This window comes from Excalfactoria chinensis, chromosome 1 (assembly GCF_039878825.1).
Source record: "Excalfactoria chinensis isolate bCotChi1 chromosome 1, bCotChi1.hap2, whole genome shotgun sequence".
NCBI classification, from domain to species: domain Eukaryota; kingdom Metazoa; phylum Chordata; class Aves; order Galliformes; family Phasianidae; genus Excalfactoria; species Excalfactoria chinensis.
The window spans coordinates 80055137-80080390 of NC_092825.1; the positions used below are offsets into that span (position 1 = coordinate 80055137).

The 25254-nt window shown below is 45.1% G+C and overlaps 2 protein-coding genes across 10 annotated transcripts in view; one reads left to right on the forward strand and one right to left on the reverse strand.

The window, feature by feature from the left end:
• Positions 1 to 2695, forward strand: part of ST3GAL6 (ST3 beta-galactoside alpha-2,3-sialyltransferase 6) — a 39736-nt gene extending 37041 nt beyond the window's left edge. For all 9 annotated transcript variants that reach the window (XM_072350772.1, XM_072350762.1, XM_072350819.1 and 6 more), the window contains 2 exons: positions 114 to 266; positions 1867 to 2695. In XM_072350772.1, the coding sequence (XP_072206873.1) occupies positions 114 to 266; positions 1867 to 1947 (234 nt within the window). In that variant the 3' untranslated portion in view covers positions 1948 to 2695. The remainder of the gene's footprint in view (positions 1 to 113; positions 267 to 1866) is intronic.
• A 5258-nt stretch (positions 2696 to 7953) lies between these two features.
• The window catches only part of COL8A1 (collagen type VIII alpha 1 chain), an 85545-nt gene continuing 68244 nt past the window's right edge, over positions 7954 to 25254 (reverse strand). The window contains exons 4-5 of the mRNA XM_072350833.1: positions 11954 to 12269; positions 7954 to 10303 (exon numbers count right to left, since the gene is read on the reverse strand). Of these exons, the coding sequence (XP_072206934.1) occupies positions 8397 to 10303; positions 11954 to 12266 (2220 nt within the window). The 5' untranslated portion in view covers positions 12267 to 12269 and the 3' untranslated portion in view covers positions 7954 to 8396. The remainder of the gene's footprint in view (positions 10304 to 11953; positions 12270 to 25254) is intronic.

The window sequence follows — 25254 nt, forward strand, 5'->3', positions numbered from 1 at the left end:
TCAAATGTCTGTAGAAGAGGTTCCCTGATATTGACTGCCTTTTTTCTTATCTTTGCTATTCATGTGAAGCTGACTGTTGTTTATGTATGCACCTTGTTTGTGTTTCATTTTAGAAACCCAAGCATCCAACAACGGGGCTAATTGCCATTACACTAGCATTTCACATTTGTCATGAAGTCCACCTGGCAGGCTTCAAATATGACTTCACTGACAGGAACAGTTCTTTGCACTACTATGGCAACGAAACAATGTCTCAGATGATGCAGGTAACATGCGTTTGTTTATGCTGAGGGGCATGCTTAGGGAAATACAGCTGGTGAGTGTGGGAGGCAGTGCAGTTAGATAAAAGGAACTGCAGGTTAGAAAGTCTTCCCATCTTCTCTGCTGCTCATGGGTTTTTATTGCTTAAAGTCTCTTAATCTCTGCTGTTGCTTTTGAAAAATGTGGGTAATGATATTTGTGTCCCTCGAGCTGCGCTTTATTCTGTAGTGTGTCTGTGTTAATTTGTCCATTTGTGTGTTCTGTTTTCCCTTAATGATGGCTGGACAGCTCTTATTCGTTGAGGCGTATTTGCTAGCACTGTTAGAACATGAGTAGGCACTGTTCACATTTCCATTCTTTTTCTTCAGCAGCTGCTTGCAAGTGATCACAGTTATGAGATTTCTTTAAAAAGGAAAATTGAAGGATAAAGGAAGGAGTGAAAGACTTATAATCTTGCAGTTAGGAAGAGAGATGAATTTCAGAAATGAAAAGCAGCTCGTAAGAAGGGATAGGAGAAGATGGAAGCGCTTCCAGGAGGGAGAAGCCACAGCTCACCAGGGGAGGAAGCAGCAGGAGGCTGGCAGACATCAGCAAAGCCTCTTGTTCCTGCAGAGAAGGGCTTTGCTGCAGCTAGTCTCTGGTTTTTGTCTCTGCTCTTGCCTTCAGCTCTGCACTCCAAGCATTTTCATCTCAGTCCTTTACCTCAGTGTGAGCAGTTTTCTCTTCCACATGCACACCCGGTGTGGTACACTGGTTCCATTTGGGACCTATTTTATCTCTTCCTCCCTTTCCTGAAGAGGAAGGATGAGGCAACGTTCATAGGACATCATATTTCTCTGAGGAGTTGTAGGTGCCCTCTGCTCAAAGGTGATTTTCCTTTGATGCTGAACTCACCTTTATTTTGAGGTTTCTCTCTGCAGATGCTTTTAATTAATTTATTTATTTATTCTAAATATTATGCATGTTTAGTCTTTTATGTGACATTTACACAATGTTTGTCATAATCTATTGGATTTTGTGTCCAAGATTTCCAGTAAGCTAACCTGATGTATCAGGCTCTTTGTGTTCTCTGCTGTCTGCAGTGGATGCCTTGTAGTTTTCCTTGTGTTGCCTCCCACCAACCTCAGCGATCTCTTATATATTCAGGATCCTGCATGATAGAGCACTGAAAGTGAATTAGTTTTGGCTTGTAGGAAAGCTGACTGGCAGGAAACGTTTAAGCTGCAAATGAGCACTCTTTGAGAACTATGAGGTTTGAGAGCTACTTGTTTTCTGATTGCTTATGTTGCAAATGTGGTTAAGCAGCTGTTGCCTATGAGCACAGAGATGAGGTGGGAGAGCTGGTAAAGGAAGGATATTCGTGAGACCGTTTTCTTATCAGTTTGGTTTGCATCCTAATAGAAAATATAGTTTAGTTTTGAGCTGTGGGGTCACTCATCAGTTTTCTTGGAAGACTGTACTAGAGCCAATACTAAGAAGTCTTCTCCCCATCTCTTAGTGTCTTCCCTCACAGGAAATGAGGAGGAAGGAGCAATGAAGTGATGTTTCTGGTAATACACTGAGTTTAAGTTTTTTAATGATGATTATTCCCTCACGTCTCTTTAGAATGAATACCATGACATCAGTGCTGAGCAGAAATTCTTGAAGAAGCTTATAGACAAGAACTTTGTGGTCAATTTGACGTGAAAGCTGGATGGAAAATATGAAGAACAATCACTATTTTCAAGATCTCAATTTTTTTTTTATTTTTTTGTATGACATTTTTATTTTTTAAGTGCAACGTAACTGTTTACTGCTGAAAAACAGCATGGAAACCTCAGAAGGCAGAAGCTTCTTCTAAGTCGGAGGATGACGGACTATCCCAAGCAGAGCTAACTGAATTTCTGTGAAGCTATTTAATGGGAAAAAACACAAAACTTTCAGCTGAAAGTATCAGGGATGTATAAAAATGTGATTCACGTTACTTATTTATCAGCAAGAACTTCTTTTTCCAAATGGCTACTTGTCTGGAGTACCTTCTTTTCTAACGTCCTCCGAAAGGATTACACTGTTAAGAGACTGAGACAACTATTTAAGTAGGGGATGGATGTCAGTGCTTGAATCTTTTTTGTAATACAAAAGTGGCTTTAAAAGCAATGCCTTTAAGTCATTACTTTGTGTTTGGGAGAAGGGAAAACATGCGGAACACACAGACTTCAGTCTGCCCTCCTCCTGAGCAGAGGACATCCATCTTCTGTGAAGAAGCCACAACCTGCACTGGTCATCGACTCTGAACTGCTGTCTGTGTGTGCCAAAGGTGAAGACCCTTTGGTCTGTTTACTGGAGATGCTGGCATTGACAATGCTCATGTTGTACCGGTTTATGGAAAAACAAACGAACATATGACCTGTGCTGTGCTTCCAATAAATTTTACAATATTTGACTTCTCTTAGAACAGAGGAATTTTGAAGACTGAAGCTTTGTCTTGGTTACTTGTGTCTCTTGCTTCCCCCAGATAACAACAGGAATGTGAGCTCAGACAGAGGTGCTCATGCTTGAGTTTAACCTTAGAGGCGCTGGTTTGTTGGATTCCCAGACCTCCAGGATAGGATCTAATATATCTTTCTGTTCTCCTCCAAGAATGACAATATGTTTTTCCAAATGTAATCCCCTTTTTAGCGTGCCGCAAAGCATTTACAACTCTGAAATGCATCAGTATGAACAATGAATGTTCCTGTCTTTGGCAGCAGAATGTGCTAGGGACTATGTAAGATTGCAGCAGCTGAATTATTGTTTGGCTTCCGTTTAGCTCTCTTGTTTTCACTTATAGGTTTAAATGATGTGGATGAGCTAAATCAGTGGGCATTTACATGGGAATTTAATGGAGGCGTTTATTGGGAAGGTTGTGTTTCTTCTATTGATTTGTTTCAGACAACCCTGCCAAATAAGTTATATTTGCCTGGGAATGTACTCGACAACTTTCAAAGATGAAAGCACAAGTAAAAGTCCATTCTAAATCTTTCACAGGGTGTATTTATGTATAAACAGGAGAGAGAACGACTGTTTGCATGGGTTGATAGTGACAGGAAACGGGAGGGATGGTTTTAATGTGAGACAGGGAGGTTTATGTTTGATATTAGGAGGAAGTTTTTCCACACAGAGAGTGGTGACGCACTGGAACAGGTTGCCCAAGGACACTGTGGATTCCCCATCCCTGGAGACATTCAAGGCTAGGCTGGATGTGGCTCTGGGCAGCCCAGTCTGGTGGTTGGCAACCCTGCACACAGCAGGAGGATTGGAACTGATTGAGCATTGTGGTCCTTTTCAACCCAGGCCATTCTATGATAAACTGGTTGAAGGGATGTTACTTAGAAAGTTTGAACAGAAATAGGTGGAGTTCTGTGCCAGAAAAGAGCGATGCTGCCTTTAGCGCTATCAGCATTTATGTCTCATGTTACCTCAGTCATTTGAAAAGGTTTGTGCATGACTGTGCAGCACCAGCCCTGCACTGATTCTGACTATGGTCAGCAGCTCCACAAGAAAACAGAAGGCCAAGGCATCATGCAGCTGGCATCGTTGAGCTTTGCTTGTACAGAAGTCCTTGCAGGAGTCTCACTGTGCTGAGGGCAGAGATGGGGGCTGCATCGCCTTGGTGCCCACGGACTAAATAACTGGATAAAAGGACTTCATAGTAAACAGATGGTGTCCTAAAATTCTTTTTTTTTTTTTTTTTTTTTTTTTTTTTTTACTTATAATAGTCTCCTTTATTCTCATTTTTAATCACATCAGCATTATAGTCTCTCTAAGCTTCTTTTCTGACATTTGATATTGTAAACGTGCTCAGGATGCTGCCTGCAGGCATTTATCCCTATCAGCTGCTGTTTTTTAATTTCTTCTCAGTAAGTCTTTCCATGTTTATGACTTTCTCCTTCCCATAATTAGGCAGTACTCCTGTGCATGCTTTCTCCCCACATCCCTCTCTCCTGTGGGAACAGTGAGTGTGCATGGGCTGAGGCTGCTGTCATGGCAGGGTGACTCTCGGTAAAGTTCAGAGCCAGAACTGTTTGCTCAGGACTGAGGCAGGATTTGATAGTATCGATAAACAGTAGGTACTGTTGGTTTTGTTTTTTTTTAAAGCACAGCTTACAGTCCAGCAGCCTTTATCTTCAGCAATTAGCAGTGAGCTATCTGATTCACTGGTTTCCTCCCTTAAGATGTTTTGGTAGGGTTCTGTGTATACCAGCCCTGCTTTATCAGCATCACCCCACCTCACATGGCCATTTCTGCTATTCTGCCTTGAGAACAGACAGCACTTTTGTGTGGACTTCTGAAGGGCAGGAATTAATGTATTTACTTTGTCAATAATGTCTGCAGGTTGTGGTGCCTATTATATCCGGGTCTACATTTTCAGTGGTTGCATGTAAAATCAAAGGTTAGCCTTAGGGCTTTAAAATTTTATTATAAGAAAAGGCAATAATGCATACCTTGAATACTTCTTATTTTTTGCCTTTCCTGAAGGCGAGGTTTCTGCACTGAAATTTTCCTTTGAAAGCTGCCCGTTGTGTTGATCACATCATCAGTGGAGAAGCTGTCAAATTGTGAACCTCAAGGTGCTCAAGCTCTGTTTTCATGTCTAGCAGTGTGACTCCATAGATACCAAGTACCCTGTGAAGTTTCTGTATCTATTACAAAGTCAGACAGTTTCAGCGCTGCTTCCTCTCTTCCCCTCCCTCAGCAGTGGACTGAAGCTCACACAGGCAGCATCTTGCAGCAGAGGTGCTCCTGTGTTTTATCTGCTAACCCTACAAAATGCTGCACCATTAGAAAGACCTTGCTCTAAAGTTCCAGAGTGCACACAAGCAGTAAGCTGGATAACATCCATCAACCCATGTTCTGTTTGGCCTGGACCCTTAGGGTGCCTGTTTCTTTTTGACAGCATCTTTACTGGAATAAAGAAAATACTGAGATATAAGGAAGGTCACATATTGTTACACTAAATATGAACTGGACAGTGCTTAATGGATTCAGCTAAATCACATTTCTCATGGCTGCATGTTAAGAATAATGCAGAATCACAGCTTTGGTGTTTACTGCTCAGTGTACGGTACTTCTTAGTTCCTATGCCAGGGTTCTTTTCTGTTTAGCAGTGCCCTGGCAGGTAGTAAAGTGCTGTCACTTCTAAGTGCTGCCTGATCCTAAGAAACATGCAAAGCTCAACATCCGTTTCTGATATAGATTAATACTTCATTATTTTATTTGCCATTTGTCTTAAGTTTACGTGCCTTTCAAGTGTCTGCTGTGTTTTGAAGACTTTCTTACAGCTGTCTCATGTGAAATTTTGAATGCTACAGATGGAGAGCAATTCTTTTTCTGTGATTAAATGGTGTTAAGATGCTACCTTTCAGCTTTTTTTTTCCCTTTCTTTTATTTTTTTTTGGCAAGGTCTGTGCTGTGCGTGCCTGGTCCCATTGTTAGTGCTGTGTAAAGCAAATACAGAGTTGTCAGATGTGGCATCATGCTTCAGAACAAACCTTTGTGGTTAGAAAGGCAAACGGGGCTTAAAATGTTCGAGCCTTGGTTATGCCAAGCTGTGCTGCAGGTAGAAATATTGCTCTGGGCTGATTAACAGCAAAACTGGATATAGTATTTGTGGGTAAGATCAAGACAAACATCCTCTTGACACCATTTCTTGGCTTTCTGATCTTATCTTACTTGTTTCTTTCAGGAGAATGCTAAAATGAGTGATGTTTAACTAAGAAGATGGTGCGTGATGAAAGACTTTAGGTAGGAAGGGATGGGTACTGATTGCAATGTTCCACTCTTTTTCTTTTCACTCCTGCTTTGCCAGAAGCTTCAGTGCGGTTCAAAAAGCAGTTTCCTGCCACAAGTGGTGGGTATTTAATGTATTCATTTTGGTAGTGCCCTTTCAGGAGTTCGCCAGCAAGGAGGAAATGCTCATCGTTGAAGTGAGGTCAGGGGTGGCACACCCTGGGCTGTAACTTACCCTCTACAGTGGAATTGCAGTTTATCACTGATCTAGATCAGTGACAAATTTAGTCGTCGCTTTCACATCGACTTTTTGCCATGGGTAAACAACAGGGTGTGGGGAGGTGGATGGAGAGTGAAAAGTTGTTTCCATGCTGTAGGGATGTAGCTCATGTCTCCTAGCCTGGTGTCCCACAGCCAACTTCGGCTTTTTGGCCAAGTATGACCACCTAGCAGCACATCACAAGGACATCTGATCTCTCCGCTCCCTTCCTCTCACACCCCCATGCCTTTTACAGTGGCAGTCCTTCACAGTGCTGTCCCAGCTCTAACCTTGCTGTGTGCTGAGTAAGCTGTGCCACCACAGGGGAGCTGGAGGAAAATCAGTCCTTGAGGCCTGGCACGCGAAGTTAGTGGGTTGAATGTTCCTTCTAACAACCTTGTTTGAATGAAGAGAGGATACCTTTTCCTTTTTCTTTCTTTTTTTCTTTTTTTTTAAAGATATTTAATAAGATATTTATTTATTTATTTATTTTCAAATCAGTACAAAAATTTTAAATACAAAATTATTTGCTTTTGACATATCTCATATATTCTGGAAACATACCAAAGTCACCAGTGGCTGGTAAACTGTCCGTCTGTTCCTGCCAACGTTCCATAAAATTTCTGAGATAAAGCACCACATTATATCACTGGAGTCCTTAGTCAATGTCAGACTGCATTAAACTCTGTATTTAAATAACAGTAATGCCAGTTAAATCCAATTTTAGTTCTGCGTGAAAAAAAATCTAGTTCATTTTTGAATCAAAAGCAGTAGCGTTAGCTAAGACATGGAGGAAGTGAGGAGCAGTTAACTCTTTCAACTAACGTAGGTGTGTGATGTGCAGCACTGTACAGGGAAACACAGAGAAGGACACTGTCGTTTCTTAAATTAATACTCTTGAGGTGAGATTAGCACCATTGATGAACAGACAGTTCTTGCATAAGAGTCGCTTTTCCCAGATACAGATAAGATTGAGGCCTGCAGATTCTCCTAGACAATTGGTAGCGTATAAACAGGGACTGGAAATCAGCCGCTAGATAAAATGAAATTCTCGGATAAATCTGCGTGATCAGCATTGTGGATAAGGTTATTTGTTGATCTCAGGTGATGAGTTAATTGGTTAATTAGCAAACAGAGCTACTTCTGCTTCGCCTGGTCATGGAAGAGTAAACAGATTCCATTTGGGGCTGAGTGGCAGAATACATGTGTCCTGGACAGACTGCAGGTTTTTAGCACGAATAAGGGAATCCATGCTAATTTATACCACTGCATTGCCATGTGTCGGCCAAGATGTCTTAATCACATGGCATAATGCAAACAGTCAAGTCCTTAATGTTTTTTCTGACCTACCGCATCTGCTTCAACAGTGCGAATACAGGATGGAAGCTTATTGAAGGTGCTGTGGTGTTTGGAGGGGAACCCAGCACCCGCTGGGTGAGTAAAGTGGTGTGCTGAGTCCAGAGACCCCTGGAGCCAGCTGTCAGGGAATGGTTCTGCTGTCACTATTCCTTTTCCATAACAAACAGATTGCTTAGAAAAAAAACCAAAAACCTGCAGGTATATCTTACATAGAGGAAAGAGAAGGAAAGCTCTCCAGTAAGAGAACCTCTGCTTGTCAGGCAGCCCCGCTGTCAAAAAAACCCCCCCACCACCAACAAAATCCCCTAAAACAAATAAAAAGCCACTCATTTTTTTTCCCATGTAATTGGAGACTGACCTACTCTGTTTTCAGTCACTGTTTTTTTCATCTCATAACTATGATCAACGCATCAGTCAAATACACAACAGTAGTGAGTGACATAAACTGATTTGAACCTTAGTATTGCATTATTGTGATGAAATGAAGCACGGCATCACAGGAATATATAATGTACAGCTAATATGTCCCCCTTGGGTGCGAAACAACTGCTTACGAACCTGATACACGCCTTTAAATATGTTCACCACACTTGTTTGTTTTTTTTTTTAATATCTAGCTGTGCATGTTAAACTTCGTATTTTTTTATTTTTTTTTTAACAAAATGGTCCAAAACGGTCATTAAATGCATCTTTTGTGGTATAAGAGTTTGAAGCGAAGAAGAAAGGTTTAGATTTGTGTGTGTGTGTGTGTGTTTGTCTGGTTTTTGTTCTACATGGGATACAATAAATATCCTGAAAAAGATGAGTGAACGTATTGCCCAGCATAGAGTCCTGCTGCCTGCTCGGATGGCATTTGAACGTAAACCTTGTCTCCGTGCATCAGCTGAACGACAGCACTCCCAGAGGCTTGGTCCAGGAAGCCCTTCTTGTACTCATCATAGGTGTACATCAGCGGCTCGTTGTTCTTGAACAAAGCCACCCAGACGCTAGCGCCTTTACAGTGAACGTGGTAGGCAAAGTAGTAGATCCCAGGGATCTCACAGGTGAAGATCCCTGTTGCAGGGTTGTAGTTCTGCCGGCCGTTGTAGAGGAGCTTGTCGAACTTCACGGGCACACCGACCCGGGGGAAGGGTGTAAGGAGCTCTGCCGTGAATGCAGGCATCTCGTAGACAGCGCCGCCGGCCTTGCCCTTCTTGCCTGCATAGCCGTAGGGGGGCTTGAGGCCATCTATCCCTGGCCCCACGTCGGGCAGGTACTGTCCCGCAGCCGGTGGAGTTGGGGGGATGACTACTGGGGGTCCAGGTGGCCCAGGGGGACCAGGAGGCCCCTGGAGACCTGGCTGGCCAGGAGGACCAAGTGCCCCAGGCTTCCCTGGAGGGCCCTGCAGCCCTGCGGCCCCAGGTTTTCCCACACCAGGAAAGCCAGGAGGACCGGGTTGGCCAGGCTCCCCCTTGGCCCCTGGCAGCCCTGGGGGGCCAATAGGGCCGCTGGGCCCTGCGATGCCAGGGATACCCGAGGGGCCCTGAAGGCCCTGGGCGCCAGGCAGCCCTGGCTCACCTTTTGGCCCCACAAGCCCCGGGACACCTGGCATCCCCGGCAAGCCCTTGTGCCCTGCTTCACCCTTGGGCCCAGTGGGGCCTGGCAGCCCCCTCAGCCCAGGGGCTCCCACTTCCCCAGGAAAGCCTGGCTTCCCTGGGAACCCCTGAAGTCCTGGTTCTCCTTTGGGGCCCACTGGTCCTGGTGGTCCCACAGCGCCGCCTTCTCCTTTGGGTCCTGGGAAACCAACGGCACCAGGGGGGCCCATGATGCCCGGAAGGCCTGGTTGGCCTGGCTCCCCTGGTGGCCCCCCCATGCCTGGAGGCCCTGCATGGCCTTTCTCCCCTTTGGGCCCCAGAGGACCAGGCAGGCCACCTACCCCACGCTCACCTTTGGGGCCAGGGAAGCCTGGCTTACCAACCCCAGGGAGACCAGGAGGACCTGGCAAGCCTGGCAAGCCTTGCTCCCCTTTGCCACCTGGGAACCCTGGCTGGCCAGGGATGCCATCTTGGCCAGGTTTGCCAACGCCAGGCAGGCCAGGAGGTCCTTGCATCCCAGGGACTCCTGGAGGCCCCTGCAGCCCTAGCTCACCTGGGGGACCAGGCTTTCCCACAGGGCCCTGAGGGCCAGGGAATCCCACCATGCCTGGTTTCCCCACCCCTGGCAGACCCACTGGGCCAGGGGGACCGGGCAGGCCAGGTGGGCCCTTCAGCCCTGGCAAACCTGGGATCCCAACACCCTTCTCCCCTTTTGGACCAGGGATTCCAGGGACCCCTGGGGGCCCTTTCATCCCAGGTTCACCCTTTGGTCCTGGCTGTCCCTGCAGCCCTGGAGCACCTGCCTTCCCTATTCCTGGGAGTCCATGAGGTCCTGGTGGTCCCTGTGGCCCCGGTATCCCCATGGGCCCAACCTCTCCTTTTGGCCCCATCTCCCCTCTTGGCCCAGGTGGTCCCATCACCCCTGGTTTCCCAGGCATCCCTGGCAAACCCGGCTTCCCAATTCCTGGATATCCTTGTGGACCCGGTTTTCCTTTGGCTCCTGGCACGCCATGACCTGGTAATCCTGGTGGCCCTGGTGGTCCTCTTGGTCCAGGCTCACCAGGGGGACCTTGCTCGCCCCTCAAGCTGCGCATGGGTATTTCTGGGTGGGAGAAGAAAAACGAAGAAGTAGGAGTGTGAATATATTCACAGCTCTTGAAAAACACAAAGGCAATTTTGAACTGAGCGTGCTTCATATGGTACCTCTTGGTTTTGTGGTAGCTAGAAAAGTCCAGAAAATTACTGGCTGATGTTTGCAATTAAGAGGATGTTCTTGCTGTTTTGCTTACTTCCAATTTGTGTGTGTTTCTGTTTATATAAAAGAATTGTGTTGCATCCTCTTTGCTTTTTTTCTCTCTTTTTTTTTTTTTTTTTTTTTTGTTTCCTCACATAAGAGCCATTTAATAGCATTTTCCATGTGTACAATACTAAGCTGTGAAATCTGACTTTTCTCCTGTATTACTGTAGGCTAACTTGTGAGTTTCAGAAGGACACAGAAGCTGCGTGCTGTGACTGTGTGGAAGGAGTAGTTTTGGCATAAGAGTACTGTTGCTGGAAGGGCAAGATCAAAAAAACATATGGTTGTATTGGTCAGAAATGCGTGCATTGGTATGGCTTCATTTTCACCAAGGCTTTAGCTCCCTTTAAGATGTTAATGGAAACCTGCAGCCTCACTCAGCATTGCTAAGCTCTCAGAAGTTTTTGGAGTAGGCATGGCTAGTTAGAGCTCGCTCTAAACACTTCACAAAATGCTTTATATTATCCCAAACCACGTTTTTATTTGTGTACGTGATCATGCAGCATTTCAGGTGAAAATGGTGCCACCTGGGATTGGTTGTGCTGGGGTCTGGTTGCTTTTTTGTTCTATACTGGAAGAAGTGAAAGGTTTGGGGTTCAATTAAAGGAGAGGTTTCGGAGCAAAAGATTTGACTATTCTTTGGGAGGGGAAAAACCTTCTCTCTGCATGTTTTGTGTTTTATGCATGTAGAAAAACTCTTTTGCTCACAAGATGGGTTGGTTTTACTGCAGAGTTATTCTTGATCAGATACTCCAGAAATAGACCCTGAAATCCTCCCTCTGCCACTGAAGCAAGTGGACCCTGTAGTTACTCTGAACTTTTAAAACACAAAAGAGTTAACCAGCTGGTCACACAGACACATGCTGTCCCCAGAAGCGTTGTGTGGGCATTGCTAGTTTGGATGTTTTCTGTTGCTTTCTTAAAAAGCCTCATATTTTTCAAACTTTCTTTACTGAATACTGAAAGTGTTTGTAGGTGCAGAGTTGTGCAGTAAGTCCTGTGTGATCAACACCTCAGTCCCATAGATAATCAACAGAAAGATAACTTAGTGTATGGGAAACTGTTGATCACAGTGTGAACTTCTGATTGACCATCTGAGGCAAGTGATGAGTCAGCTGCGGGAAGGTAATTCAGCTCTGCTCCTAGAAATGGTGGAGCTTGACTTCACCTCTCCTAGATCCCATTTAAGGGCTGACCACCACTAAAGCAGCATCTCTTCCTGGAGATTGCTCCTTTGTGGAGTTTCTACAGTGAGCCTTAGCGTTGGTAAGCATCTTGACTGTGAGCCTCAACATTGGTGAGTCTTTCCTGTATAACCTCTGGCTCCATCTACTTTGCCTTTGTATAATTGCAACTGTACAGTCAGAAAAGCAAATCTACAGCAGCCCACTCACCCAGGGCCAAACACTGATGTGTGGAATGTGACAGGGCCAGGCTGGTGAGAAACATGCCTACCTTTTTCTTTCTTGGGAGCCATGTCCTTGCCGAGCATTGGCACCTGGGGAACCTCCTTCATGTACTGAGGCAGGTGGGGATACTCCTTGCCATATTGCATGTGTGGTACCTCCTTGCCCATGTGCTGCATCGGGATGCCTTCCTTCCCCAGTGGCATGTGAGGTACTTGTTGTCCGAGGGCTTGGTACTGGGGCACCTGGGGTGGCAGCTGCTTGATTCCATAGTAGACACCACCCTGAGTGGACCTCACCAGCTGCAGGGAAATGGCAACAGCCACTGCCAACAGCTGTGTGGGAGTGAGCAGCATGACCATCGCCTGTGGGAAAACAGAAAAAATCACAGTTGGCAGAGATTGTTTTCTGCTGTTATGAAGGTTTTGGACCATGTAGTGACATCTCACTTAATTCTTTGTTTTGCTCCTGCTCTGAGTTCTCTATTAATTTGCATCTGGAGAAGGGCCTGCTCTTACAGAGCGTTATCCCTCACCTTCTCTGAAATCTAATCTTTCAATGGTGATTAGTATGTCATTATTATTGAGGAAGGGTAACTTAAAACCATGTAGAAAACAAGGATGTAATCACCATCTGGGTGTACGACGGGAGAGCAGTGCATGTTGTGTACCTTAACTTCTGCAAGGTTTGGCGCTGTCTCCTACAACATCTTTGTAATGAAACTTAGAAAGTGCAGGATAGATGAAGGGACAGTGAGGTGGACTGAGAAGTGTCTGACTAGCAGAGCTCAGAGGGCTGTCATCAGTGGTGCAGAGTCTGGTTGGAGGCCTGTAACTAGCGGTGTTCCCCAGGGGTTGGTGTTGGGCCTGGTCTTTTTCAACATCTTCATCAACAATCTGAATGAAGGGATGAAGTCCACCAAGTTTGCTGATGATACAAAGCTTGGAGGAGTGGCTGACATATCAAAAGGCTGTGCTGCCATTCAACAAGAGCTGGGCAGACTGGAGAGTTGGGCGGGGAGGAACCTGATGAGATTCAACAAGAGCAAGCGTAGAGTCTTGCATGTCAGGAGGAATAACTGCATGCATATGTACAGGTTAGGGGCTGATCTGCTGGAGGGGAGCTTTGCCAAGAAGGACCTGGGGGTCCTGCTTGACAACAGGTTGGCCATGAGCCAGCAGTGTGCCCTTGTGGCCAAGAAGGTCACTGGTATTCTGGGGTGCATTAAAATGAGCACAACCAGATGGTTGAGGGAGGTGATCCTTCTTCTCTACTCTGCCCTGGTGAGGCCACATCCTGGAGTACTGTGTCCAGTTCTGGGCTCCCTGTTTCAAGAAAGACAGGAGTCTCATAGAAAGAATCCAGAGGAGGGTAACAAAGATGATAAGGGAGATGCTCCAGGTCCCCCATGAGGAAAGGCAGAGAGACCTGGGACTCTTCTGTCTGGAGAAGGCTGAGAGGGTATCTCAGAGCTGCTTGTAAACATCTGAAGTGCAGGAGTCAACTGGATGGGGCCAGGCACTGTTCAGTGGTGCCCAGTGGCAGGACAAGGAGCAACAGATGCAAACTGGAACACAAGAAGTCTCATACAAACACTGGGAAGGACTGTATTGTGTGGGTGCTGGAGCAGTGGCACAGGCTGCCCAGAGAGGTGGTGGAGTCTTCTCTGGAGATATTCTAACCCTGTCTGGACACTTTCCTATGCAACCTGAGGTAGGCAACCTGCTTTAGCTGGGGGGTTGAACTCAGTGACCTCTAGAGGACCCTTCCAACCCCTGTGACTGTGAGCTGTGATTCTGCCATTTCCCTATATCTGCTCTTCAGGAGGCTTTTCTCTCCATCAATGTTGACACTGTTGTCATTAAAACAAACCAGCGTTAATATTTTCGGTAACGATCCTAAGCAGACAAAGCAATCCACAATAGTCAGAACGGAGGGCAAACGAGCCGAAGAAGCAGCGACGTACAGGCGAACTAACGCTAGGTGGAGCGGACGTCCCACGGCTGCACTCCGCGCTGCTTATCGCGCCGCAGCGGCCGCGTGGCGAGCAAAGCGGAGTGCAGAAGCTCTGGGGTTGCTGTGCAGCTCAGCATCAGGCAGCTGAATGCTGTGGCCACGAGCCCTGGCCGCGTGCAAGGCCAGCGTGCACCGGGGCAGCGGCTGGGGATCGTCTGCTAGTTTGAGCTGCGCACGTGGCCCAGACAGACCTGCTCGGAGGGAACTTCCGTTGGCTTTTTCTGTTCCTTTCCACAGCACAGCTAGTAACTACCCTCCATCTGCCTGCTGTCGGTGGGGTGATGCCGGCCTCGGTGTGCAAGGAGCACTCCCTGTTGTTGGAGAGCGTGCAGCTCTGCCGGGGTCTGCTCTGGATGAAAAGCATTGCTGGTGTGATGGGAAAATCGCCGCGGAAGCTTTTGAAGAAAAGCAGTACAAGGTGCGGGATAATTTGAGACTGTTGTTGAAACCTACAAGTATGAAGGGCAGGGCGGGTTTGGAAGAATGAGCTTATTAAATTAGTGTTTTTGGCTACTTTGCTGTTCTGGTGGCCAATGTTTTATTTTATTTTATTTTATTTTTTCTTTCAAAAGGGAAAAAGAAAAAAGATTGCTTTGGTGGAATTAGTGGAGAGGGAAAGAGGTAAAATTCCTTTGGACTTAATTTTTCTTCTTGTTTTTATTGCGAGATGTGGTTTTTGTGTGCAAGTGGGAGCCATTTGAAGTAATCGAAGTAAATTCTTGCGGGGAGGCACCAGTCTGTCCACGGTATAGAGAGAACTGAACCTCTCTGTGCTTGCCACCGAGCCCTGGCCACACCAAACCTCTCACAGTGCACCTGCAGGCACGAATGTGCACACGTGAGGTCCTTTGATGTGCCTGCTTGTGTGGAAGTTCTGAGGGCGATCCAGCTGGAGCTTTGAGAGATAGGAAGGCTCCAGAAATGAGGTGACCTCACTACATCTGCATTTCCTTTCAAGTCTTTTTGACTCATCATAACCAAAACAGCGTGGCCTGGAAATGACAGATTGCTTCTGATCTATTGACTTTGGCTGGGGCCGGTGGCTGTGGAGTGGAAAGTAGGGGGTGTATTTACTGAGTGACCTTGGGCCCCATAAGCCTTGGCTGACATCGCTGTGGGAGGAGGTCAGTGTCTCCCCGGCGGCCTCACATATGCTGTCGGGGTCTTGGATCCGCTGCAGGAACCTGGTAAGGGGCCGTGCTGGTTGGTGGCTGTACAGCTCCCACAGGAGAAAGGGTCAGGCAAAATTAGCCTGGATGAGCATGATGAAGCCATGTGTTTGACTGCTACTGCAAAGTACCTCTCAGCTGCTAGGAAGCTATTACCTAATGCCTAAAAGCTTCTAAGGACCTTGGTCTTGTTTAGATCCTAACTGTTGGTTAGGTCCATTGGTGCTTATGAATAGCAAAGGCAGGTTTTGACAACAGTGGCACAGTTTAAGGACAATACCAGAGACAGGAAGAGAAAAATCCATGGTGAAGACGCAGCCAAAGTGTAAGATAAGATTCTGCACACCCTTCACCCATATCTCAGCAATTTCAGGATGATCTCCAAACACAGCGTGATCCAATATGCTTTCATATATATCTGTCAGCAGAATGATAAGCTGACTTTGGAAAAGGAGTTTCCCGGGCTTCCGTCAGAAAGAAACAAGAATGTGTCTCCATGTTTATGACAGGTGAATCCATGTGTGCGTGTGCCTGTAGAGGATCCAAAGACTTGAAGCAAGCAAAAATTTACCTCAACTGTTTAAATGTCTGAAGAAAGAGGGAGGAAAAGCTGCTGTGTCCTGATGCACAGCCAAGCATGTCTCTCCCTCTCTAGCAGATGCAGCGTGGTACATCATTTTGCTCCTGTCGTTCAGATAGTAAATATTTTGCTTTACCCAGGGTGGGGCAAGCAACTGGAAGGCAAAGGAAAACCATCCCAAGCCATAATGTTTAACTGCTTGTATGCGAACGCATGTGGATCACTCTGTGGGTGAGAGTGTCCATGGAAAAAAGAGAAAAGCATTTTTATGGGCAAAGCTCAAGTGAGAACATTTCTCAATAATCTCTTTGGTAGAGCTTTTCTCCTGAGAAAGCTGGGGGCCTCCCTTAGGCTGTTTGTGTTTGTCAGCAGAAACCGAAGACAAAACAAAATGTACCAGCACTCATAATTCTTATATTAGTGTGAAGAAATAATGGCTGTTTAGCCTAATTGGGTGAAGAATGTATGGAAAGAGTGATGCCCGTCTAGACTTGGAATCTTAGGTGGTCTCGCAAAGGGTGGAAACCGGACTTTGATTAATCAGTTGTTACAGGGAAATGACTGCTCTGCAATCAGTTTTTGGGTTCCATATAATTTACCAGTGTCTCACGATCTCTAGGACGTTTGCCCCAAGACTAGTTCTACTGGCTTAAATTGCCAAGATGATTTTGAACTGCTGGGTTTCTCAAAACTCCACGATCAAATCTGTATTACGGTGACCTGAACTCTTCTGCCTTAGGGTCCTTTCCAATGGGGAGCTGTGGGGACTTGCTCCCCACTGCACCAAGGGCATGGGCTGACCATTGCTCAGATTGCCATGTGGACTTGACTGCTGGAAAACTCACAAAGTAGGTGTCCTGATGTCTCTGGGTGGTTGGCACCCAGAGGAGCGCTACTGAAAATACTTGGTGCCAAAAGGCTACATTCTCCACAATGTTTTTTTGGCTTGAGATCAAGAGTTGTTAGGAACTTCCGGCTACTTCAGGATTATCCTTGGTAGCTAATCACATTATCAAGCATTTACAGCGGTGTACTCAGGGATGGCTCCTGTCCTGGGAACTGGGGGTTCCAATCCCACCTGGGAGCTCCTGAACCTCACTCGAGTCTCTCCCTGTCTGCAGAGGAAAACAGGGACAGCAGAAAGCCATGGAAGCAGCCATTAAAATGCTTCAGGAGTGAGGAGTAGCACAGCTGTGTGGCAGAGCACTGATAGGATCAGAGGCGCAGGAGACCTCCCCCTTGGCTCCCAGCTCATAGAGGTAAGTGGCAGCTGGTGCTGAGCCAAAAAGAGGCTCACTACAGATGGTAGGAATTTGCTGTCTGTTTTCATTTCTGATGTTACACTGGTAACTAAAAACCTATGTTTCTACCATGTTGTGTGACTTTGTTCCTTAAATCTCTGGGTTACCTGTAAGCATGTGGATACCTCCTCTAGCAAGCTTTCTTCTGAGAAATGCATCACAAAATGACAAGAGTAGCCACTAGAGCTTTAGATAGGGTGGTTGCTCAGCACCAGGGAGTGGCTGGGGTGACTGCCACTGGGAAATGCCTTTATTTATGAAGAGTCAAGTAAATGGGGCCGTAAGTGACTTGAGCAGTGTCCTTCCTAGCACGTTGTTGTCTGCAGTTTTTAGACTTGATTTCAAAACTCAATCTCAGCTAAAATTAATTTCTGTATCATTAGTCCTCGGTGCTGTTGAGGAGTAATTTGTCCAACACTGAATACTTTCTGAAAGGATTTGGGCATGTGCTGTGCTGCACAGAGGTTGAATTTTAGTTGTAACTTGTATTTTCAGGAGCAAGAAAGACTGACAGCCTTGCCAAATAATTTTTGTTTGCTTAGTGCTTAGGATGCCATTTAATACTTGCTTTACTGCTGGAAGGTGAAGTACTCTTCTGCCTTTCTGTGCCAAACGATGCTTTATGTCACTTGGACAGATATTTCCACATTTGCAATCAAACTAATTAAACCTCTAATTCAAAGTTTCTTTTTGAACGCTTAGTCACAACCCGCATATAAACAGGAAGTAAGGACAACAAAATGCAGCTTGGCACAAAAAATCCCTTCAAACTTCCAGAACACAAATTTAGGCTCACTCTACCAATTTAATCTTAAACCTTATTTTTTGCGATAGAGAGCATGAAGGAGGTGGGGAAGTGACCCCATCCATGGGCTCCATTGTACTTCCAGGAGGATATAGCTCTTTTGTGCCAGGCTTGGGCTGTCCTTTACTGTGCTGCTTCTGACAGTGCTCAGTGTTACTTGGGACAACAATGCCTTGTTCCTGTGGGTGTAGAGTTTACCTTGCTGAAGGGCCTGAGTACTCAGCAGGGAAGACCAATCATGGCAAAGTGGCGTTTGTTGAATGTGGTCCTGCATTCTTGTCTCCTGTGAGATTCTCCCACAAAGATCAGGTTTGTTTATTTTTTTGCCTCTCTCTTTTTCACTGCCCCCTTCAAGGAATCAAAGTAGTGTTGAGTGTTTGTGCTCTGTTTGGGTAACTGAGAAACAGCTATTGTTCAGTATGTTAAAAATAGATGGTTTTGCTGAAGGTCTACAAACTGCAGCTGATTACCATGTGGTATTTAGTAAATCTAAGACAGTCATACCATGGATTGTCACAATAAACATTTTTGAATGCACACATGCATAAACTTGCTGTGAGTGGGGAGTGCTCAATATGTGGCAGATGCTGTTTCTGTCTTTTTAAATCAAAATGATGCCTAAAGTTGCTTTCCTGGAGAAGCATGAAAACATCTCAGTAAATGGTTTAATCTTAATAACAGATAATCATCTATAAGCTGCCTTTTGCTTCATGGTAATTACATGATCTCTTCTCTCAGCGCCTGGGGATATTTCCATTTATTCATTTGTAAATCCATTTCCAAAGATGAAGCAACCGTTCTGCTCCAATCTTTTTCCAAGCAGATTTGTGCATGTGCTCAGGCTGGATAGTGAGCTGGCTACCTGGATGGAAATGGCACCCTTTAACTGACCTCTTTCCTACTTTCAAACAACTTACATTTGTATGCGTATGTCTGTAGCTACACATATAGTATTTGTCTACCTGCAGACAGGTCTGTGTGCATTTGTATGAAAGCACATCCAGTGCTTGGAAGCAGCAGGTGGGAAGGGGAAGTGAGGCCATATAGACCTCACTGTACTGTCCTCAGTCTTCTCTGTGCACCTGGAGGGAGGACCAGTTTAGGGGAATGTTAACAGAAAAGCATGTGACTGTAATTGTGGGATTAGAATTAGTTATGGGTTGGATTTAGCAAAGACCTGCATTTGAATACATTTTCCTGCCGTGCATCATGTTCTTGAATCCTCTGTTTAATGTTCTCTTCTGGGCCATTTGCCTGCAGTCATGGACAGATGGCTTCGATGGATACATCTTCACCACTGGCCACACTGCTGCCCCATAAGGCATCCCCACACACAGAGTGATCAAATCCTGGTGCTGCTTGCGTGTTTATCAGCTCTGGCCACCCTCCTGGTGCACTGCCCAACACAGGCTGAACCTCGCACCATTACTGGCCACAAAACAGCCTCCCTTTTCGTCTGCTCTTGGTTTTACTCCGCCCCTCATGAGGTTATTCTAATAGCATGCAGGAAAAGCTCTCCAGATTGTAGTGATCTGCAAGGTATTTCTTAGTATTTTAATACAAGTGAATCCCTCTAACAGTCCTGCTATGAATTTTACTCACTGTAAGAGGTGAAAGAGTTTTGCAGATTGGTGCCTTTCTCTTCAGTCAGCTGCAGTTGACAGGGGCTCTCCTACTTGTCCCAGCTCAGCTGACTGTGGATCTGATGCTGGTCTTGGTCTATGGGTTGGCAATGAAGTGGAGGGGTGGAATGCTCCATTGTATCAGGTGTGTGAGTAGGTAGAGAGAGGCAGGAGGCTGCTCCTGGCTCTGGCAATTAAATTGAACTAAATGTGACCTGAATCTTCATCCAAATATAACTGATAAAGAGTCTCCTCAGGGTTATCTGCTGGCTTTACTGCAGAGAACTTTTAGTTGCTCATTTGATGAATGGAAGTATTGTACTAAATGTAGGAAAAACAAAATATATTCTTTGTGTAGGTGCATTGATTCCTACAGAGGCAAACAAGGCTCAGCTAAGGGTACATGTGTATGCAAGATAGACTGGTTTAAGATTTTCTCTTGTCACTCTGAGAAGACAGCTTAGAGGGGTAGCCTGTTACAAGCTAGCAGCTTTCAGTGCTTTTAGGAAAGCCTATCTGTATGTGTAAAAAAAGGGGTGTGGGTTAGTCTCTGGTATCAGTGACAAAACAAAGGCTGCTTAGAAGTTTAGACCTGTAACTCTTCACCCTTCCTCTTTTTGGCATTGCACGTAGATGATGATTAAGTTTGAGCTTTTTCCAGTGCTCTAAATGGGAGCCATTAACATAAAAAGGTGTCAGCATCATGAAATCTCACAGAGTGTCTAATTCTGGGTACAGTCTTCTTTGATTGAAGCCTTGAAAACCAACTATATGCCGGGCTGCATTAAAAGAGGAGTGGCCAGCAGGGAGAGGGTAGAATTGTCCCCTTCTATTCATCTCTTGTGAAGCCCCATCTGCAATACTGCATCCAGGCCTGGGGCCCCCAGTATGGAAAGGACATGGAACTTTTGGAACAGATCTAGAGAAGGGCCACTAAGATGATCAGAGGGCTGGAGCGCCTCTTCTGTGAGGAAGGGTTGAGGTAACTGGGCTTGTTTAGCTTGGAGAAGAGATGGCTCTAGGAATGCCTCATTGTGGCCTTCCAGGAGCATATAAACAGGAGGGGGAATGGCTGTTTATGAGGGTGGACAGTGATAAGACAAGGGGGAATGGTTTTAAGACAGGGGAAGTTTAGGTTAGATACTAGGAGGAAGTTTTTCACTCAGAGGGTGGTGACGCACTGGAACAGGTTGCCCAAGGAGGCTGTGGATGCCCCATCCCTGGAGGCATTCAAGGCCAGGCTGGATGTGGCTCTGGGCAGCCTGGTCTGCTGGTTGGTGACACATAGCAGGGGGTTGAAACTGTATTGTGGTCCTTTTCAACCCAGGCCATTCTATGATTCTTTGTTACAGAGAAGCTTCATTTTATGTGTCCCTTCCCACTGATTATATTGTAGTCTTTGCAGCTTGCATTTACTATAGCAGCCCTGGAGTTCTTGAACTCTAAAGTCAGAAATCTGTGCAGGACTGAAGTATTTGGCTTGATTCATCTGAAGCAATTTATTGTTCTCTGTGACTCCTGTTGCAATCCTGTGGCCTTACACGGCCTTCTTGCCATAAAATTTGCTCGACTCCCTCTTTCTGAAACTAACAAAGCACAGCATTGCCTGTTCACTGCCCTACTTCAATGGTATACAGAATATTTTTTCTTTGCTCTTGCCCTCATGCTTTTTTGTAATTTTTTCTTTCTAAATAAAAGCAAAAGGCTTTGGAGACCCCATTTTGGAGATGAATTGTTACCATTTGCAGTATTTCCCTTTGTTCTGCTTTGATGAGCCTGTCAAGGGACAGATCAGCTCTTCTCTCCCTTATTTTTTCTTTTTTGTTGTGTTATGATTTTACAGCACTTCAGAACCCCAAAATCCCAGTCCAAGGGAGATATGAAAACAATAAGAAATGTCTGTAAGATCTTTTTCTTGAAAAAGCCTCCTGTCTTTTGTGACAGGAGGGGTAGTGGGAGGGTATTTGCCACTATCCTTTGCCTCCTTTCCCCACCTTTGCTTAAACAGTGGAAGAGATTATCTTGCCTTAGAAGGTTAAGTATACAAGACTATGCCAGTCAGATAGAAATCAATAAAGGATGTTTTAGAATTATTTAGCAAGAGAATTTTCCCTATTTTATTGTCAAATGCTGCAGATACTGTCATATTTGTTAGAACATGCTGATCTTAGTCGTGACCTGACACTGCTTCATTCCCATAAATCAAACATATGTTATTCCCTAATCCTACTCCCTAAATGGGCAAGTCTTATTTTCATTCTTATATGTCTAGATGAAGACTAAGATGACAATAACCACAGCTGAGCACTCATTCAGTTAAAATGCTTTAAAAACTGGGCTGTTTTTTCTTTCTTTCTTTCTTTCTTGCTTTCCTTTTTTCCTTTTCTTGCTTTCTTTTCCTTTCCTCTTCCTTTCCTCTTCCTTTCCTCTTCCTTTCCTCTTCCTTTCCTCTTCCTTTCCTCTTCCTTTCCTCTTCCTCTTCCTCTTCCTCTTCCTCTTCCTCTTCCTCTTCCTCTTCCTCTTCCTCTTCCTCTTCCTCTTCCTCTTCCTTTTAAACACCCTTTGTTTTCTGGGCCAATTATGTGGGCTAATGTAAAACTGGAAGTTGCTGGATGGTTGTCTGGTGGATCTACCAGTGCATATTTCTTCCCAACTTGGCTCTCTGGGTGCCATCTCTATCAAAAGCTCTAACGTACATCTCTGCACTGCTGTCGAGGCTGAACTGTGCACTGGCCTTACGTTGTACCATGGGAGGTTCAGGTTGGATGTTGGGAAGCATTTCTTCTCAGCAGGAGTGGTGAGGCAGTGGCACAGGCTGCCCAGGGAGGTGGTGGAATGCCCATTCCTGGTCATGTTCAAGAACAGTATAGATGTGGCACTGAGGGACATGGTTAGTGGACATGGTGGGGATGGGTTGGTGGCTGGACTTGATCAATCTTAGCAGTCTTCTCCAACTTCAGTGATTCTATGATTTCTGTGTATCCCCATACCACTCCAAACAGATCTGCCCATAAGGACCACCATCAAATATCTATTAACCTGAGTTTTGAAACACTCATCATAGGTTTGATTCAGTGAATACTGACAGTAAATGTTTATCAGGTCTGTCAAGAGAAAAATAATAGTTCTGAAAAAAACTCATATATGTGCAGAGCTCTCCTTCACCCCTGACAAACTTATCCTGGATCCATGGAAAATGGATCTGTGCAAAATAAGGAATTAATCAACTTAAAGCCAGATTCTCTTCTCATAGAAACAAATACATTGTGTCCCCTCAACTTAATTTGCTTTGGATTTGACCCCTAAGATGCTACAAGACGGTATTTATTTCCTATATGCAATCCAATGTGCTGTGGTTCAAAGGACTTGAAATTACTGTATCACCTTGGAATAACCCAACCAAGAGCCAAGGGAAATCAAAGCCAAGCACTGGAGACTAAATACTATCACTTGCTTAAATCTCACAACGTCGCTCCAAGAGAAACAATACAAAATGTTCAGCATAACCATTTGGACTCATGATCGGTAACTGTGATACCAGTGAAAATGAAAGGTCATAAAAAATGTCTGCAGTGGGAACTGGCACTTGCATTTCATGAGTACCATGGCCAGGATGGAGGACTGCACTGCTAGTGGTAGGCTGAAGAACCTGATGCTACCAAACTTCTCCTCTGGAGCCAGTGGGGAACACTAGCCTCATGTTGGTTGCTGACAGCAATATGAAGCAGAGGTGGGGTTGGAACTACGCAGAGTTGAAACTAGATGATCATTGTGGTCCTTTTCAACCTAGGCCATTCTATGGGTCTATGATTTAGTCCATAGATGAAATTCAAGTCTCTGATCAGGGACTGATTAGCTGTTGCCAAAGCTTTGAGATGAACTCTCTTGTGGATTTGGTCCTCCTTGGCCTGCTGCACACCATTGCAGCTTACCATCACCTGCAGCCAGCTGGCTGGGTTGTGCCTCAAGGTGGAGAATGGGCGTATTGGTGCCCTTTGATGAAAGAAGGAATTAAACCCCTCTGCTGCAGCCTGAGGAAGCGTGTGCTTGAGCTGCTGATGGCACCTCATGGTTTGAAGGAAAAATTTGGCACCCGCTTTTGAAAGAGGATTATGGGCCATGAGCTGCACAGGGGGGTATTTGAGCTTGTGTGCCTCATTCACCAAAAGGCTCTTAAAACCACAAGAGAGCTAGGATTTAGGATGAAGTGCAGTCTTCAGCTTTTCTTATTTGGCTGGCTTAGGCATCTCCTCAAACAGTGGCTTTTGTGAATCCCCTTCTGAGGCGCTTAACTCCCTTTCGCACATGCACGGAGTCCAGGCATCTAATTTGGGCATGTGGACTCCATTATGGAGCCAGATGCAAACATCCCTTCATGGATTAGGATCTGAAAGATTTTAAATCCCGTATTGTCAATCAACTAAGGCCTCTGTTTTCCCTGCCTGGTCCTCCTTTTGTTTTAAAATCTGGATTATTATTATTATTATTTTTTGAGGCAGATATGCATGTCTTTAATTCTTCTTGTATCTATTGAAAGGAGTGGTTAAAGCATGTGCTAGCTGTTCCCGGGGTGATGTGGTTAACACAACAAAGACTGACTTCAGAAGATCTACAGTTACAGAAATCATTGCACCTCAGTAAAATCCTCTTCTTCCCCACAAACTTTTTCCACCAGATTCTTACTGCTGAGTACTGGAGCAAAAGATTCATGGCAACCTCCAGGCCATGGCTTAACCAAATCCAAAATAAGTCCACTAGACAAATATTTCACTTGCAGGGAGACAGCATTGGTTCTCCAAACAACAGAGTGTGACTGTCAGCAGTCTTACAGGGACAGCTGGTTTGTTTGTGACTGTGGCATGGGGTACGCAGTCTGTTTTTTTTGCTAGGTTGGGAAACTTGCTCAGATTTTCAGATGTTAGCAGAAATCATTAATAGAAATACCCCTGAGGTTCTTTGTGAAAGACTTGTTTAACTGTACCGGAGCAGTAGGTACTATAGGGTACATAATTGTAGTCCACAGGCTGAGAGTTTCGTTAGAGAGCTGCTTTTTTAGGGCCGAGGTTTTTATCAAGTTTGCAAATTTTCTAATAAATTCAATAAAAGAATTGATAGGTTGGTTTGATCTTACAGGAGTGAACTTTACAGAACCCTACTCGCAAGTTGTGCTAATGGTTATCCAGGTACTGATTTTCCCAAAGATGTATTTGCAGCCTTGTGAACCCCAAAAACTTTTGGCAAACAGCAGCACTTGAGTGAAATCTGGCCTGTGTGTAGAGCTGCATTACTTTGTTGCTAAAGTAATGCTGGTTGGCAAAATGCTTCTAGCTGAGGACGAGCCATACCAGCAACCCTTAACTGTGTGGGGATGAAAGTCCCTGCCTATATGTGCACATGTGTATACATAAAGATGAAAAGCAGTTAGAACAACAATAATAATGTAATGATAATAAAACTAAACACCAGAAACTCGATGTAATAATAATAAAACTAAACACCAGAAACTCCAGTCAGCTTTGCTGATATTGCTGCATCTTTACCATTGTGTAGCATGGCCATGTTGCAGCACTTCAGCCTGAAGAATGCCTCAAGGAAAGCTGGGCTGAGATCTGAGGGGCAGAGGTGAAGACATTTCTGAGCTCCTAGTGGTTTTGAAACACATCTGCTTGCAGATGAGGGGCAATCTAACCTCTTTCCTCTGAGAGCTCCTAGAAGGTGAGGGATTGCAGGCATCCTTATTTGCAATGGATAGCTGTTTCTTTTGATACTGTTTTCATCAGAGGTTTTTGAAAGTAATGTTTCAGAGAGGGGATGGAAGGCAACATTTTTTCAACACCTAAAACATTGTATGCAAAAT